Raw genomic sequence first — 18924 nt, forward strand, 5'->3', positions numbered from 1 at the left:
TTAATAAACTCTTTATTGAAAAAAATAATAATAATAATAAACTCTGGTCGACTAACCTTAGTTCCTTATCTTTAACCACGGTTAGTTACCACATTTACTAATTTACCCCCAACCCCTCTATAAATACAGTCTCTCTACTCCAACTCTTATCAACCAGAAAATTAAACCATACACTGAATCCTAAACATGAACAGAGTCTGGATGGCGGTAACAGTAGCGGCGAACACCCACTCCGATCAGGCCCAGAAGCTGAGATCTGGCCTCAACTCCATCAACCACGCCAAGGGCCGCTTGCTCTCCGGCGGAGCCGAAGCAGCCGATCTCCGGCCGTTGGCGGGGATCGTGAATTCCGATTCAGGAGCGAAGTTCCTCCACGGAGAGGAGGAGAAGAGTAGGCAGAAGGAGGAGTCCCTCCGCCAGGTCATGTACATGAACTGCTGGGGTCCTAGCTGATTGATTGTACAGGAGAAGGGTATTATTTGAAGGCGGGTCTCCGGAGTAGGGGGCGTCCGGCGGCATGACCCCTGCTTGCTTACAGCGGCGAGAGAAGTCATGAGCTGTTATTGAAAATTTCGGGAGTCGGAGGACTTGAATGTAAATTTTGTATAGTTGAAGGACTTATACTGAAACCCCTTGTGGTTATGATGGAAGGGACTGAAAGGAATGGTTTTAAATTTAATGGGCCATTAATGACATGACGCTTTCTTTATTTTAATTTTGTGGTGGTTCTATTATTGCTCTTTAATCTTCTTCCCTTTTTTTTTTTTTTAATTTTTTGGCCGTGGGGTTTATTTAATTATCCAAATTAGCTATTCCAAGTATTTGGAACCAAGAATATTTAATATTAATGTTGAATTAAATGGCACCAAGTAAAAATTTTTCCAAACTGATGTATATATGCTTAAAGCTGCAAAATATTTTCAATGCTTGGTAACGTTAAAATGTTGGTTTAAGCAAAAAAAAAAAAAAACGCATTGAAATGAAACGAATAAATTGTTTTTAAATATATTTTAATAATTTTTGCAAATATGGTTTTGAAGCAGAAATGAGATATATTTTTAGATATTTTAGAAACACATGTTTATTCTTAAAATTATTTTTAAAATATTTTTAAAAATATTCTTATAAAAATGTTTTTTTTTTTGAAACACTTATAAAAATGTTTTGATACATGTACAAAACGGAACTTCAATCTTTTCAAATAATATATAGACAGTGTGGAATAATTTGGCACCCAGAATCTAATGTCTAAAATCTATTGCTATGTAGGACGAGTGCAAGTGGGTGATACAGTAACTAGCCAAATATATAAATAAAATTTCTAAACTAACCCAAACTTAATTAAAAAAACAATAGCTGATTTAATAAATATTATTTATTCTCATATTACTTTTTCACAAGTTTTACCACGGAATGGGTGCTTCAAATTTTGAAAATAGTTCCCACCTTCATTTATTTAATTTCCCGAAATTTATTTATTTTTCTTACAAAACAAAAATTTTCAATATTTGTTCGATACGAGAGTCTAAGCAATAAGAGAGCAAGTATTAATTATTTTGGAAAAAAAATGAAGCAAGTGGAATAATTTGGCACCCACGGATACATGGATGAGGTTAAGATAATGAAAGGTGGTTGAATGATTCAAAGGATCTTTGTAAAAGATAGGGCCTCATCGAGTAACAACGTTATCTTTATTCTTTCACCCCCTAAATAATTGCAAGTATGACCAATTGATGTAAATCGTTGTTCTAGTCTAGATTAGGACAGGTTCCTATATTTGATTTGGACATGTATTCCATTTTTATGCATACTAAGTAATTATTGATATTATCTGCTTAAATTTGATATGTAAATATTTTAATTATTTTATTTAAATATTGCTCCTCAATAGTCTTTTTTTTAATGATAACAGTCACATTTCAACGTACGACGTTGATAATCTGAACCGAATATCTTAAAAACTACGTTAATAAAATAAATACATTCATCCAAATCAAGTTCGTCCATTCACATGTAATAAGATTTGAGTTCCATTTAGACAAATATTTTAAAAACTTTTTTAAAATATATGTTTGAACAACATTATATAAAGTGAAAAAAAAAAAACTACTACTCTAATTGATATTATCAAAGGCTTACATTATTTCCGTAAGTGCGATCTTGGAATTTGGATTGCGTACAAAGTGTTTGGAGTGCACAATGAAGGTAGCCGGCTCGCCGCATGTCTTGTTCCTTTATCATTTTCAATTTCATCTCAAGCGTTAATATATTAATTTTTTCTATATATACATTGAAAATTACTGATGAACAAGAAACTAAATTATTTATATTTGCAGCCTACATTATTAAAATATTAAATTGAATCTTTACCATGGCAAACACAAGCTATTAGCACGTATTTTGAGTATGTTTTGGCACCATAAGTATATGAAATTTCATTCTCTATAATATATATATATATATATATATATCACTGTAACGTTTCAGATTCGACGACTATATTCACTGTATTATTACGAGTTTTTCCAGCATGCTTATGTCCTCACTCACACGCACCCTGAGAAACTTTCCAGGGGTCACCCATCCTATAATTGTCTTAAGTCAAGCACGCTTAACTTTGAAATTCTTATATGATGAGCTCCCGAAAAAAAGATGCAATTTCGTGATATGAGTAGTACATATCAAATATTTTAAGTCCTCATAAACTGTGCAGTCTCATACCTACACAGTCTCAGAATCTCTCTCATTCCGATACGAGATCGGTTCATTCATGACTCTCTTCACCTAAAAGCCTGTCAGGACTAGGAGCCGCTCATTGTCCGTGCAACCTCTTGACACCAATTATCACTCCCCGCCTTTTTATTAGCCCGAGACGTCGCATTTGATGTATCGTTGATGTCATAGTAGTATTTTCATGCATTAGATGTGTAACTCTTCAATATTTTAAATGTTAAATTTTATGTTCAAGTGTGATGCATGTTTCAAAATTTTGGTGTGGAAATTTTTATTATATTTTAATTGATGGAACAACCATGGTTTTATTTCCTAAGATAAAAAAATCTTGCATTAATTTTCAATAAAATTACGGACGTTACAATATATGGGTGAATTGGTGTTCAGTCTCTATACCCAAACTCAAATGCATGATCAGTCCCTGTTAGAAAAAAAAATGGTTATTTGCACTCTCTGAGCCCACATGGTTTTTTCGGATAAAATTCGGTACAAAACATTGAAAATATGATACGAATACATGATATTTGAGTATAACTATATCAAATCTGGTATTAATGTATGAATTTTTAGTACTAAAAAATGTAAGCAAATATTGATATCAATGACACATGCATTTGTCTTCTTTGGATGGAAATCGGTACAAAACAATGGAAATACAGTACTAATATATGATATTTGAGTACCACACGTGTTAGATCTGGTAAAAATATATGATTTTTTTTCACTAAGTATGTTAATGACACATTTGTCTTATTTGGATGGAAATCGGTACAAAATATTAGAAATATGGTACTAATATATGCTATTTGAGTACCAAATGTGTTAGATCTGATACACATATATGATTTTTGAGTACTCAAACATATTTTTCAAGTGTTCGTGTTAATAAATATGTGCAGATTTTATACTCAAAATATTATTTTTTGTACCAGATCTAAACCAATTAGTGCTCGAATATCATGTATTCGTATCATATTTTCAATGTTTTGTATCGACTTTTATTCGAAAAAAATCATGTGAGTCCAGGTAGTGCAAACAACTATTTTTTATGGCATACACTGATCATGCATTCTTGGGCTGCTTGATTTGAAATAAACTCACTAGATATTAATTAAATATTTAAAATTAAAATATAATAAAAGATTACTTTATAATCATTGAACACTCACAAAATATTTAATGTTAACTATAAATTTTACATAGTGAAACGAATAAGATTTAGGCAGTGTTTGGGAGAGCTTCTAGGAAGCACTTCTCAACTTTTCCTTCACAAAATTTCACCAAATTTCAAAATTTTGTGAAAAAAAATATGAGAAGTGCCTTCTAGAAGTTTTGTCAAACACCACCTTAATCTACTGAAAATGTCCTTTACAATTTTAATTTTAATAGTAAATAAGTCATCAATTATTCAATCAATGTCTTATTTACGGTAAACTTACATTCAATGTAGACAATCATATAATTTTTCAAGAACTTGTCTTCATATTATTCCGGAGAAAAGTTTTAAGAAGTTTCAAGGATGAGAATGATCATTATGTTTTTGCAATAAAAACAAGAAGTGTTAAAAGAAGATGAATCGGTACGTCAATTAAGTGATAATGGTGTGTCTTTTAGATTCTATTAAATACTAATCACTAACCTAATTCAGACCTCAAAACTTAATTGAGATGCAAATTTCTCATTTATGTATAACCAACACCATGTTAGAATAAACAAGGCTGAAAATTTAAATTATTCCTTACAAATAGTTATCATCACTAGAATAAACAACTCCTAAGTTCAAATTCATGTTGTCATATTACTTGATATCCATTAAAAAAAACTAATTTAAACTTTATATCATACATTATCTGAACACATTTAAAAATTTCAAGGTACTATAGAAAAAAATTTGTTCAATTTAATATTAATTAATGAAACTAAATTAAAATAATAAAGTTTGTTATTAATGTGACATAATTTAAACAATTTTTAAACAATTAATTAAATAATCAACTGAATCTATGCAAAATTAGATGAAGACAGAGTTCGAGGGAAGAATTAATCAGAATAAATATGCATAAAAAGTCTCAATTATCACTCGTTCGTGTAATATCGTTTCTTTGCTCGGGGGACGATGCTCTGAAATTTTTTTTTTTTGCTAATGATGGCTCTCTTTTTTTTTTTTTTTTCCTTGTTTATGATGGCAAATGAATTGAAATAAAATGGGCTTGAAAAATTGGTTTCAAAATGAGCTAAATAACTAATTCACTGACACAAAAAACTTGGTCAGCCCATACTTAAGAAATTCATCCTAGGCTACATCAAAATCACATATATATTAATACTACCAAAAAAAAAATTTAACCAGGGCTGGGGTGGCTCCGCCCCTGCATATATTTGAGTTTGAGTATAGAGACTGAACATTAATTTACTGAAATAATATACAATCCGATAATTAAACCACATAATATGCGTATTCATCTAATGTAGTATACTTGAGACTCATCACCAGACAACTAGATATTTCAAACTTAATTATATATGTACCATCAAAATATTTTAATATTATAAAGGATAATTACGTACCTCTTATTTACATAAGGGCATGTACAACGGGCGAGGAAGCACACGCAAGGAAGTAGGCTTCCTCGCCCATCTAATTTCTCGCCCCTTCAAGGGGCAAGGAAGTTGCACGAGAGAGGGCCCTCGTGCAATGTTGCAGGCGGGACCCGCGTGGATACTTTCCGCAAGATGAAGCCCGCCCTGAAACAATTATTTTTTTATTTTGTTTAATTATTTTTTTTAAAGCTTGTTGATCTAACATCCCGTTAGAGATCAAACGACCAGATTTAATCTAGCCGTTTTAAATTATTAAAATAATTTAAATTTTTTTAAAAATAAAATTAATAATAAAATATTTTTAAAAAAAATATAAAAGAGTGGATGAGATTATTTGGTCGTTGTAGATCAATAGTCAATATTATACTAGTAACCACAACACACGCTTTGCGTATGTAATATAATATATATTAGAGACCGTGACATGTCATTTTCACGTGCTCGATAATTTGATATAAATAGAGAGAAATTGTTAAAAATTATGCAAAAAATTTAATAGAAATTGATAAATGATTAAATTTTAAAAAAGATATAAAGATAAAAGGAGATAAGAATGTTAGAGAAAAGTGAGGAAAATTTAGTCATTTAAGATCTAAAATAAAAGAGACGCGTGTTAAATTTAGGGGTAAAATAGGAAGAATTTTTTGTGTAATTTGACACACCAAAATCGGTTAGTATAATAGCTTGAACTATTATAATATAGTATAGATTAGCCTTTAAAAGACAACGCTTTTAGTGAAAAGGGTTGTCTTTTTTTAAAAGACAACGCTTTTAGTGAAAAGCGTTGTCGTTATATATATTTTATTCATCAAAGACAACGCTTTTTTAAAAACGCGTTGTCTATTAGCGTTTTTTTTAGGTCAAAGACAACGCTTTTAAAAGTGTTGTCTATGAGCGCTTTTTTTCCTATATACAACAACACTTTTTAAAAAAATGTTGTAAAAAAAAATATAATTTTTATTTAAAATAAAACTTAAAATAAATATTACACTTCCTTAACACACCAAAATCCCCAAACCCCTTCTCGATCACCTTCTCTGATCCCTTTTGCCTTTTTATCTCTTTCAAATCAAAATCTGCTTTCCCATGTCGATTTTTGCTGGTCTTGCTCGATTCATCAACGATTTTTCAAGTGAGCTCTGAGAAGCCCATCTTAAGATAAGAAAAATCATTCACGAGTCTCTCGTGCTCTCACGATTCCACCAAGACCCAACCCTAGCCACCCATTTCTTGTCGTCGATTCGCTGCCATGGGCATCGGAAATTTGTTATTGGAGCTAGAATTCGGTTAGAGCTCATCCTAAGCCTGTGCCCAAGGTGGCGCATATCATGAAAATTCTGTGTGGCCAGGAGATTTATAGGTGGGTAGTCCATGGATTAATTAAATTTACTTGTATTTTTTTCTAGGTTGTGGGTAGGCAAAATACTATGTTTTGTTTGTAGGTATGCTTTGATGGAGACAGGGCTAGATGTTTCGGATATACCGTTCGGTATGTTGACGGATCACCATTTGAAAAGATGTAAGTTATTTGCCCAGTCTTGATCTTTATTAAGTGTTTCAACTACACTTTCTCATGAATGGGAATAATGCAGGTGAAGATGCCCTATTGGAATTTGTGAAGAAGCTCAAGCGGCAGAAAGAAACAGGGATGAAGGGCGAAGCGATGTGGTCTGGTTTTAGCCAAAGAATGTTTACTCTTATGCTTTCAACAAGACCGTTTATTTTCCGAGATTCTAATGATCTTGCTGATCACGTGAGTGTTCCAAAAACTCTGAAATACTGGAAATTAAACACTGTATCCAAATACTTTGAAATTATGTTGTGAGCGTTGCTATGGATTCATTGAATGCTAATTTTGAAAGAGACGTGCAGGTTGTGTCTGCATTCGAGACTTTAAGAGATATAAACTCGGCTTCACGGATCATAGGAGATATTTCCGGTTCAACTCTTGATGACCCTCTGTTTGAAGTATATAAGAAATTGAGATGTTCCATATCTCCATTAGAGAAAGAAGCCCATGATTACAAGATGATAGCAAAATATCTGGAGAAAACTTATGAACCGGTCAAAGTCGGCGAAATTGTAAGACTGATTAGTCTCGTCCTTTGTCGTCTGTTTATCTTATAACATCGAGTCCAAATTGTTTGCATATTTGACACTGTTTCTTCTGACATTTCCCCTAGAGTTATGGAGTAACAATTGAGAATGTTTATTCTGTGGAATTTAGTGCTTGCCCCTCGCTCGAGGAAATCAAGAAGCTAACGAACAAAGTCCTCCTGTGGTGTGGTATGACCGGAACAGGACACCTTCCTTGTGTATCCTTTTTCAAACTCCTCCCGGGTTTTTAATCATTCATATATCAGGTACTCGAAGTCCTAATATGCTGCGTCACCTTCAGAAAGGATTCTTGCTAGCTCCATGCTCTCTACCCATCCCCGGTTACATGGCAAGATCGATTAATCATCTATCATGCTTGCACCTTTTGTTACATGCTTTTTTTATTGTTTCGTCGAACATATGGTATGTTTTTCTTATGTACAGTTTGGCAAGGCTATAGTTTGTTCAGATGCTGCATCAGAAGCAGCCCGGTACAGAATTGACATCAACTCCAGAGGTATTGATTCGCAGCTCGTTCTTTTTGCCTTCGTCGTCATACTTTACTTTGCAAGTTGCAACTTCTCATGCGTTCATGTTAGGATTCGTCATCTCTTGAGAAGAAGAAACATGGAGTAGTAGGCCGTGGCCGGAAGAAAACCAATGAGTCGGAGCATTTCATGTGGAAAGATGACGTAAAAGTGCCATGCGGCCGACTGATCCCGTCTGAGTCGTCTGAGCACAAGAATAGTCCTCTCGAGTACAATGAATATGCAATCTACGATCCCCAAAAGGTACGAACAAACATATGCCATCATACTCTTTTTTCTCCATTGGATTGGAACGTCTCAAATCTCAATTTTTTGCCCATTTGACAGGTCACAATAAGGTTTCTGGTGGCTGTGAAGTTGGAAGAGAAAGATGTGGTGTACGATGTAGAACAAGAATGATTAATATATTATGAAAGAATAATAATATGATATATATTTTGGGTCCTTTTAAAGTAGAAGTTTGTTGGTGAAAAGGGTGGGATTTTGGTGAACATACATGATTGGCTCATGTTTTTGCTGCTGAAGTGGTCGATCTCAGACAGGAAAAAATATATATATTTTGCATGTAATATGTCAGAAGATTTATCATCTTTTTTGCCTCTATTCCGTGGACATCGATCTTATCTTTGTTATAGTGTAAATGTTTATATATAGTGTAACTAAACTGGTCACCCACATCCCCTTACAAATTACAAATCTCACATTTTCCTACCTAATAATTTGCATTCTATATTGTTTTAATTTTACAATTTACAATTCTTGATTGTATTGTAATATGCACCAGTGGTTCGTTAGTGGATTGAATCGCTTTCTATAAAATGTGCCCGTGCGCGTGTTCAACTTTAATTTAATTTAAATGTATGGTTTTTTTTTTTAAATTTGGTTAATGACAAATTGAGTGTTTTGTTCAATCGATAGGCACAAATATGTTATTCCATTTCATTTGCATTTTTTTACTGTGTTATATTTAATATCATTAAATATTTCTCTTAAAAAGTCATCTTACTCTTGATGCTTGTTGTTTACTCACATCTCACATGAGTTAATTCCAGCTTCGAGCTCGGGGTCATGGGCTGGGCAGAAAGCGTGGCGCAGATGTCAGCACAAGAGGTATATAATCCTTGACTCTAATATTTAGCCAATTCCAGTGTGTTTATTCTGATTTTCCATTCTGAGATGAAATACTTTCCCGGGATTTCATTAAATTCCATATATCCTGCATTTTAACTAATGATCTCCTTTGTGAAGCTGCTAGGGTGTTTATTATTCGTTTTACCAGTTTTCAAAAATAAAGCCAAGGCTATAGTAGCTGAAAATAAAAGAAAAGGACACGGGGATGGCACTCTAGGAATGCTTTCGTGGCTTATTGTTGCGGTCCTTGATGGGTACTTGAATTGTTTTTCAGAAATTATTTGGTTTATTTATCTGTGTTCACGTCCTATATAATCTCATTCAGGATTACTCTTATTTTTCACCTAACATGATTGCCATTTTATGCCACAGGTCACTAAATGTTTTGATAACGAACCCAATATGGGTTCTTGTGACTCGTATGCAGGTAGCATATTTAGTTATTTATGGCAATTATGTTCCTTCTGAGAATAATACTGTGCACCAATTTCCATTTTCTGTTCCTAAACTTAAGTAGTTTGAGTGGTCAAGTATGTGAGGACTGAAGTGCATTATATAGTATTACTTAATTGATGCAAATAGTTTGAAAACATCTATTTTGTGATTCATATTCCAGCTCCTTGTCCTGTCAGTTTTATAAATTCGAGTTAAATATTTTTGCACTCTAATTTAATGTTATAGTTTGAGTGTTTAAGTGTGCTCTTAAGTAAAGTACAAGCAATAAAATGCTACACACAAGACACCAAAAAACACAGAACAATTACACAGCCTTTCACCAAATATAAAAACATCAATTCATTATAAACGACAGCATTTCTACAAATCAACAAAAGTAAAGTACAAGCAATAAAATGCTACTAAGACTTCATTGCATCAGTAGAATTATTGGCTTTCATTAAATTCTCCTTCTCGGCAGATTGGTCAAACTGAGCCTCAATGGGCTTAATCTCTGTTTTCTTCTTCTCCTTCAACACTTGCCTTGACATAACTTCTATTAAGAAGTTTCCTCCATTCCATACCGTTGCAATAACCTTGAGTAATTGGAAAGTAACCTTGAGTCGGCAAAAATAAGTTATCATGAATGTGTACACACACACATTGGTCTTTTAAATTTTGTAGTGTTTTTGAACATGAGAGTGAAAAGGACAGGGATGGAGACCCGCAGCTAGCGCCTTCTTGTGTTCATTTTAAGTTTTTAACTCTTGATATATATATGGAATTAATGGATCCCAGTTACTGTCATTTTATTTATTTGGACATAAACTCTCTTTAAAAAAACTAATTTTTTATTGGACATAAACGAAAGAAAGAATTAGGACCTCTAAATTTATGATCTTAAATAAATTTGAGGTTGTTTTTTTTATTAGTACTAGAAGTACACCTCTAAATTTTTTTATTGAAATACAGTTCTTCGTTTACTTATTAGGATGCACCTTCATTAGGTGTCTTGTGATATTCCTAAAGTTGTTTATGAAGGAAGAATTAGGATGAATGGAAAAGTGAGAAATCCCATTTAATAAGGTGCACATTCGTGTGTTTTGTGCAAACAGTTGCACATTTTCACGCATAAATTTCTTGATAGCGAGGAACATGACAATTTTCTTATGCTTTTCCACTTATATTGCTTTCACCAGTAGCAACATAAGTTAGACGTTATCCATATAATGGATAGTGGCTCAGCCTAACACAAATGCCACCCTGGAAACATTCTGCCTTGAACAGAAAAATAATCATCAATTTAAATGACAAACATTGTTGCTTGCTAGCGGGCTTGAATTGGATACCTGTTCTTGTTTGACTAGAGCGCATTTATACAAGTATGAAAACAGCACAATTTCTCTTACTTTACAGATATCAAATACATGGTATTTTTCATATTTCGGAACAATAATCATCTAATGGTAGTGCACATAAGTTCCTCAAGTTTGACTTAAATCTATTGGTTGTCCCTTTTTGGCATGTGTTTTTTGAGTTCATAATCTGCATACTAATATATGTTTAAAGTTTAGGTGCTTTACATGTTTATTCTACTTTCAGGACGCAAGCCTGGCCATTCCTTTGCTTTCACCTGTTCTTGTTCCAATGGCTCAAAGCATTGGGCCACTTTTGTCACAAATAGCATCATCACCATGGTGTGTCAAATATTTTTTAGCTTGATTTTACATGAAGAATTGACTAACAATTCAATTGTTGTTCTTGGTGAGGCTAGAAGTTTGCCAACAGATAAACTGAGAGTTTTCTATATTTCGAGTAATTGCGCAATTTACTTTATACAGGTGACTTCCACATACTTTTTTGGGACATACATTGTGAATCACTACTAGCTCTTGGGTTTTAGTCGTGTGTGCATTTGTTTTGATTTATGGTGGTTGTTACCATCTTCTCATCCAGTATTCTATCATGCGTGTATTTCTAGAGAATGCCCATAAGATAATATGGGGCTTATGATGAATCCTACCTTTATATTAAAGCAAGCAAATTACGAAGTTGTTCAGCACATTTCCAGTCCTCCAAATGGATTTAGCATTCTGAGAGTTGGTATGATCGCCGACTCCGGTTTGAGGCAGAAAGCATAGCGCAAATGGCCGAGATGAACATGAAGAATTTGATTATTTGTTATATTTGAATGATTTTTATTATATTTGAATGATTTATAATATTGAAATATTGTATATTAGATTTAATTTTCAAAAAATTTGAATATTGAGTGATAATATTGAAAATTTGTGAATTATATTTTTTTTGTTTTTTATTTGAGAAAAGACAACGCTTTTTAAACGTTGTCGTAGGTGGAAAAAGCGTTGTCGTTACTAAAAAAGACAACGCTTAAAAAGCTTTTGAACTACGACAACGCTTTTTCCGCGTTGTCTTTGAGCGTGGTCTTTTACAACACTGGCTACGACAACGATTTTTTGGGGACATTAACAACGCGAAAAAAGCGTTGTATTTGACCGTTTTTCTTGTAGTGTATGCATAAAAAGTCTCAATTATCACTCGTTCGTGTAATATCGTTTCTTTGCTCGGGGGACGATGCTCTGAAAATTTTTTTTTTGCTAATGATGGCTCCTTTTTTTTTTTTTTTTTCCTTGTTTATGATGGCAAATGAATTGAAATAAAATGGGCTTGAAAAATTGGTTTCAAAATGGGCTAAATAACTAATTCACTGACACAAAAAACTTGGTCAGCCCATACTTAAGAAATTCATCCTAGGCTACATCAAAATCACATATATATTAATACTACCAAAAAACAAATTTAACCAGGGCTGGGGTGGCTCCGCCCCTGCATATATTTGAGTTTGAGTATAGAGACTGAACATCAATTTACTGAAATAATATACAATCCGATAATTAAACCACATAATATGCGTATTCATCTAATGTAGTATACTTGAGACTCATCACCAGACAACTAGATATTTCAAACTTAATTATATATGTACCATCAAAATATTTTAATATTATAAAGGATAATTACGTACCTCTTATTTACATAAGGGCATATACAACGGGCGAGGAAGCACACGCAAGGAAGTAGGCTTCCTCGCCCATCTAATTTTTCGCCCCTTCAAGGGGCAAGGAAGTTGCACGAGAGAGGGCCCTCGTGCAATGTTGCAGGCGGGTCCCGCGTGGATACTTTCCGCATGATGAAGCCCGCCCTGAAACAATTATTTTTTTATTTTGTTTAATTATTTTTTTTTAAAGCTTGTTGATCTAACATCCCGTTAGAGATCAAACGGCCAGATTTAATCTAGCCGTTTTAAATTATTAAAATAATTTAATTTTTTTTAAAAATAAAATTAATAATAAAATATTTTTAAAAAAAATATAAAAGAGTGGATGAGATTATTTGGTCGTTGTAGATCAATAGTCAATATTATACTAGTAACCACAACACACGCTTTGCGTATGTAATATAATATATATTAGAGACCGTGACATGTCATTTTCACGTGCTCGATAATTTGATATAAATATAGAGAAATTGTTAAAAATTATGCAAAAAATTTAATAGAAATTGATAAATGATTAAATTTTAAAAAATATATAAAGATAAAAGGAGATAAGAATTTTAGAGAAAAGTGAGGAAAATTTAGTCATTTAAGATCTAAAATAAAAGAGACGCGTGTTAAATTTAGGGGTAAAATAGGAAGAATTTTTTGTGTAATTTGACACACCAAAATCGGTTAGTATAATAGCTTGAACTATTATAATATAGTATAGATTAGCCTTTATTTTTTTAAAAAAATAGAAAAATCATTTTTAAAAAATTTAAAAAAATTGCATCAAAATCTCCAACGGCTAGTAACGAGTACTATATTCTTGAATCTCTTATAAATTGACTTCATTATAGCTTCAAATAATCAATTTTCTTCCACTTCCATTCTAAAAACAATCCAACATCTTTCAAATAATTAACAAATTTTAAACGCATTTGTTTATCATGCCATACACAAGTTCTTCTTCTTCTTCTTCTTCTTCTTCTACACCATAATCGGATGATGAAATTTTCGATCCCATGATTGATCAATTTTTATTCACGACAAGACGACAACCGAGCTATCGATTTTTGGAGCGCACGCGTTTTTTGCATGAAATGAGAGAGTCAAACCGCAAACGTGGCTACAAAAAGAAACAAAAAGATCTATTTTTGGAGCACACCGCTTTTTTCATTCTCTACCGTATATAATCACAATGAACTCTCTAATCTCACGAGTCAAATATGTATTAATTTATAATACAAATAAAATAAGAATCATCAAACTAAAATTTTTGTAAATAATTTATTTTTATCATAAAAAAAATAAAAACTATAATTTAAATACTAATGGATGAAAGGAATAGTTATGATATATTTGAGTAAAAATCAGCCCAACAGTCGAATAAAAAAATTACGAGATTTTAGAATCTCAAAGATCAAAGACCAAATAAATTAAAATAAAATACCAACCGCAATATCACAAATAGAAAAAAAAATTCAATAAAAAAATGACAAATAGTTGACATAGTTTGAATAATCTAATTTACCTGAATGAAGTAATTTAACGACAAATTTTTTTTTAACAAGAAATATGTTTTTTTAACCCAAAGAAATGATAAAAAAATATAAAATATTGAACACAATTTCAAATGTTTAACAAAAATATTAAGAGACACACGTAATATTTTAAATAAAAAATTTATTGATAATTAAATAAAATATAAAAATCGAGGCCCCAGGCCCTAGACAACCGTCATTTGCAGTTTTTCCACTTTTGGTTTTATTTACGGTGAAGTGTCTTTTTAGTATACTTGTAACTTAACATTTTATTTTATTTTTCATTTTGATCTCTTTTTTGACATGATTAATACATCTTGTTAGCTGGATAAGCTGCAACATCTGGCAGACACTCCGAGAAAAAAAAAACAAATTAAAATTAAATAACATACAAGTTACATGACTAAAAATGCGAATTCAATGTTGACATGAACAAGAATGAAACAAAAAATTGAAGTTATAAGATTAGAAATACAAATTCATTTTTAACAGTCCACCAAAAGAGTTAATTACGTACATTTTCCTTGAGGCTTATCACAATTACAAAAAAAAACCCCCAAAAAACGTGAAAAATAACAACTACTTCATTGATATTTTGACATGTCTTACATATTACCCCTTCTATTAAAAAAAATAATAATTTTTTTTATCTTCCAAAAATCTTTACAACATTCCAAATTTACCCTTTATTAATATTACTTATACGAATTGTAACTTTTAATGTCTTTATAATTATTTTCTTGAAAAATTTCATATTTTAATATTTCAAAAAATTTTATTTACTAAAAAATATGTTTGGAATGTTTTAGAGTTTTTTTATTACATACTCTTTTATTAATATTTGTTGAATCCTAACTTTTGGTGATAACAAAACAATACTTCATTGTTATAGTTCGGCCGCCGTTTACGTGTATAACAGGTGACAAAGAGAAATCTATAGACTTCAACATATCAGCTGACAATGGAAGATATATATCGACTGGAGTATGCAGTATCAACTGATCTAAGCATGTTAACCATTATCTGTCAACTGATCTAAGCACATCAACCGACTAATGCTCAACTGATCTGGGCTGAGTTCATAAGTTGCTAAAATATCTGCCGAATTCAAAAAGTCACGAATCAGTATCGGATAGTTGACAAAACAATTTAAATGCAAAAGACGAAGCATTTAAGGAGCCGTCTGATAAAGTGAGAAAAACCATAAATAGCATTTAATGCCGAGACATATTAAATAGACAATTTAAGGCATTTCGAGTACAGATACTTCAGAAGATAAAGACACATTTCACAAATCAATGAATGATATCTGACACTCAAGACGTTTCCCACCGTTGACAAATTAAAGAAAAAAAACGTTGGAGAAACTGATATAAATATCAGAGCTCACCAAGAAAAAACTGAACTACGTTTTATGAAGATTTACATACTTGAGCACTTGACACTACTCTGAGCACTCGACTGCTCACTTAACCCTTCTCGTCCAAAGCACATCTGATCTATCAAGAGATCTACTCAAGGGTTACTTAGATCCAAGCTGTTGTTTGAAGAACATTCATATCGTTACAAGGATTTGAGATTCTAAGCTCTCAAACAGCTTAGACGTAAATCATCATCAACTGAAGAAAAGTTTGATAAGAACTTGAGATTTTATCAGTGTAAATCTAGGAGTTCCATCTTAGGCGATTGATAAGTCCTAACTTGGATCGGTGTATTATAAGACGTTGTAATAACCAAAGTCTTCTAGTGTATCCTTTCCGTGAGTAAGAAGAGGTGATGTTGGAGATTGATTTTCGAACATCCATAAACATATATGTGTTTATTTACGTTACTGCATTACACTACTTTCCATCTTTATCACCTAGCTTAGTGAGAACTGTTTTCGCACTACTCTAGTAGTTCTTATTTATCTAGGAAGCTAAAAGAAAAATTGGTTGAGTAGACTAACATTTGCTCAATCACCGTGTTTTTAAAGTAAAAAATCTATAAGTGTGCATTCACCTCCACTCTACACACATATTCGATCCCCACAATATTTCTTATAAATATATTAATTTTTTACGATTTTAAATTTAGTTTTTAGAAGTATCCATCTTAATTATTTTTATTCGTGTAAAATTTTGATTTAGCTTAATTAAAATATGAAAATTTACCAGTTTTTTTATTAATTTTATTACATGTATAATTTGATCATAATTATTTATATTAAATTTTTTTTGAGGTGCAATAATTTTTTCTTGTTGGTAGAGCGATCGAACCATGACGCTTGGACTGTTGTGCGGTTTAAAAGATTTTAGTTGCACCATTACCACCAGCTATAACTTTTGGTAAAACGGCAAGCGCTCGATTAAACAATCTATATCAGAGCCAAGGTCATGAGTTTGATTCTTATTTGATTGCAAGGAGTGCAGTTATTGGGAGATAGATTGTTGAGGTGCAATAATTGTCCCTGTTGGTAAAGCGATCGAACCATGACGCTTAAGCTGTTGTGCGATTTAAAAGATTTAAGTTACACCATTATCACCAGCTATAGTTTTTAGTAAAGCAGCAAGCGTTCGGTCCTACAATATTTTTTTAAAAATTTGACAAATTTATTTAAAATTACTATCAAAATTAAATTCATCGGAATTAATTTTATTTTATTTATCTTTTAATTTTTTTTAAATATGAAATATTTTTTATTATAAATTTTATTATATATAATTTAATTAACACTATTTTCACCAAATAAAAATAATTAAGACGATATTAAAAATTTGAAATTAAATGTGCCTAATATTAAAAATATCTATTTAATCTAAAAAACTGTGAAATGTTCTCAACATTATAATGAAAACATTAAAAAAATGCAAGTTTGCATAAATAATATCGATAAAGGGTAGATTTGGAATTTTGTAATGATTTTTGAAATATAAAAATACTTTTAGTAATTTTTTTAGTGGAGGGGTAATATGTTAGATGTATAAAAATGTTAAGGGGGTAATTGTTATTTCACATTTAGTTGGAGTTTTTTTGTAATTGATAAACCTCAAGGGAGGTAAATGTAATTAACCCCCACCAAAATTGAAAAGCTAATGTGATATTAAAAAAAATGATGATGTGACACTGAATAATATTAACATAATATCATATATTACTAATATGCATGTCTTATATTACGTTAACATTCCGATGAAAAATGGCCAAATTAAAATTTTAAATTTGTTTGCTAGTTTTACTAAACTACAACTATGAATCGATTAATAACATATATGATTAACAATGAAAAATATGGAAATTACAAAATAAAAACTATCGTTTTTTCATAATCTTTTTTATTTTATTAAAGTTGAGGGATTGGTATGTTGGTAATTTGGTATGACCAATTCCTTTATTTTTACTCTTTAATGTATATTTAATTACCAAAATACCATTTATTTGTGTCTAATGATAATTACTAATTTACAAAAATACCATTTTTATAAAACTAATTTATTTATATAAAAAAAACACTTTTTAAAATTATTCTATACTTTTATTTTTTATATTTCGTAAAAAAAACACTTTTTAATTCACGAGGACTCGAACCCTAGATATTAATTAGTCCCATGCCCGTCCGGCCGCCCCCTATCCTTTAAAACACAAAGGACGGAGACTAGCGTAGTTTGCAGGTTATTGCGTTAGTCCGGAGGTTTATTCAGAGCGCATCTAAGGGTAACGGCTGCGGATTTCCACGTCGGTAAAAAGAATAATAAATGTCACATCACATATTACTCTTGATCCTTTGAGTAGACAAATAGAACCAACTTGTGAACATTTTCAGCCTACTTAAGAAGTATTAAATTTGTATACGAAATGATCAAATTCGATGATTGCACATGATTGAATTAATTCGGTACATGTACCAACGGCAACCGTACCCTATTTTCGAAAATATCGTAGATTATTTGATGCTCCACAAATAATTATTGATGTAACCAAAATTTTATTTTTAGGGGTCATCACTTACTATATTATATCTTAAGTAAAATACCACTAATTATTAAACGCTCAACACAAATTTAACAAGATTTTCCCCACATATATGCAACATATATACCCAATATTTTTGTCGTCTTATATATATCCTTGTAGTGTTGTTATTAGCAACAAATTAGTATACAGTGAGAGCTAAATTTAATATATGTTAATTAAAGTGGGCCAAATCGGCCACGGACATATAATGTAAGATATTTGATGATTCCAATATAATCAGTGGCCATTAGTGATTTTCTCAATTGGGAGCTTATCAATCAAATATATACATTAGCTTAATTATCACAAGTCACAACAAAAAAGCATTCTCATGGCCCAGTCAAGTTTTATCTAGTGGAAATTGTGTTGAGCCTTTGTTCTTGTTATTTTAACAATGGAGTTTGCACAATTTGGATGTTAGTATTCTTGATTTTTAACGAGTTTGGTTCACATATTGATCCTCCTAACGTAACTTTTAGACATGGTTTGGCTCATGATATATAGGATGACGAACTTTTAGACATGGTTTGACTCATGATATATATGACGATGAATGATATATAATATGAGGATAATATAATCAATTAACATATTTGGATAAAACTCTAAAAAAAACATATTTGGATAAGATAATGGTGCATAACATAAGTCTTTTATAAAATTTGAGCCGTGCATTGAACATGATGAATAATCAACCAATTAATATCTTATCATCAACATCAAGCAGTACCTTAATGTCCAAAAATCTATCATGAATTAATTGGGGTGAATCCATAAATTTTGT

The 18924-nt window shown here is 31.5% G+C and overlaps 1 protein-coding gene and 1 pseudogene across 2 annotated transcripts; both read left to right on the forward strand.

Annotated features, from left to right (window-relative positions):
- The first annotated feature begins 201 nt into the window (after positions 1–201).
- LOC140877905 (protein ADP-ribosyltransferase PARP3-like) lies at positions 202–9599 on the forward strand (annotated as a pseudogene).
- LOC140884909 (peroxisomal nicotinamide adenine dinucleotide carrier-like) lies at positions 8447–11811 on the forward strand. 2 transcript variants are annotated; one of them, XM_073291799.1, is made up of 6 exons: positions 8447–8544; positions 9032–9089; positions 9228–9364; positions 9483–9537; positions 11148–11242; positions 11315–11811. In XM_073291799.1, the coding sequence occupies exons 2-6, from the start codon at positions 9048–9050 to the stop codon at positions 11340–11342; spliced, it is 357 nt and encodes a 118-aa protein (XP_073147900.1). In that variant the 5' UTR covers positions 8447–8544; positions 9032–9047; the 3' UTR covers positions 11343–11811. The 2 variants fall into 2 exon arrangements, with proteins under 2 accessions (XP_073147900.1, XP_073147899.1); XM_073291798.1 differs by lacking the exon at positions 8447–8544 and having other exon boundaries at positions 8952–9089.
- The last annotated feature ends 7113 nt before the right edge of the window (positions 11812–18924 follow it).

This window comes from Henckelia pumila, chromosome 2, assembly GCF_033568475.1.
Source record: "Henckelia pumila isolate YLH828 chromosome 2, ASM3356847v2, whole genome shotgun sequence".
In the NCBI taxonomy this organism is placed as follows: Eukaryota; Viridiplantae; Streptophyta; class Magnoliopsida; order Lamiales; family Gesneriaceae; genus Henckelia; species Henckelia pumila.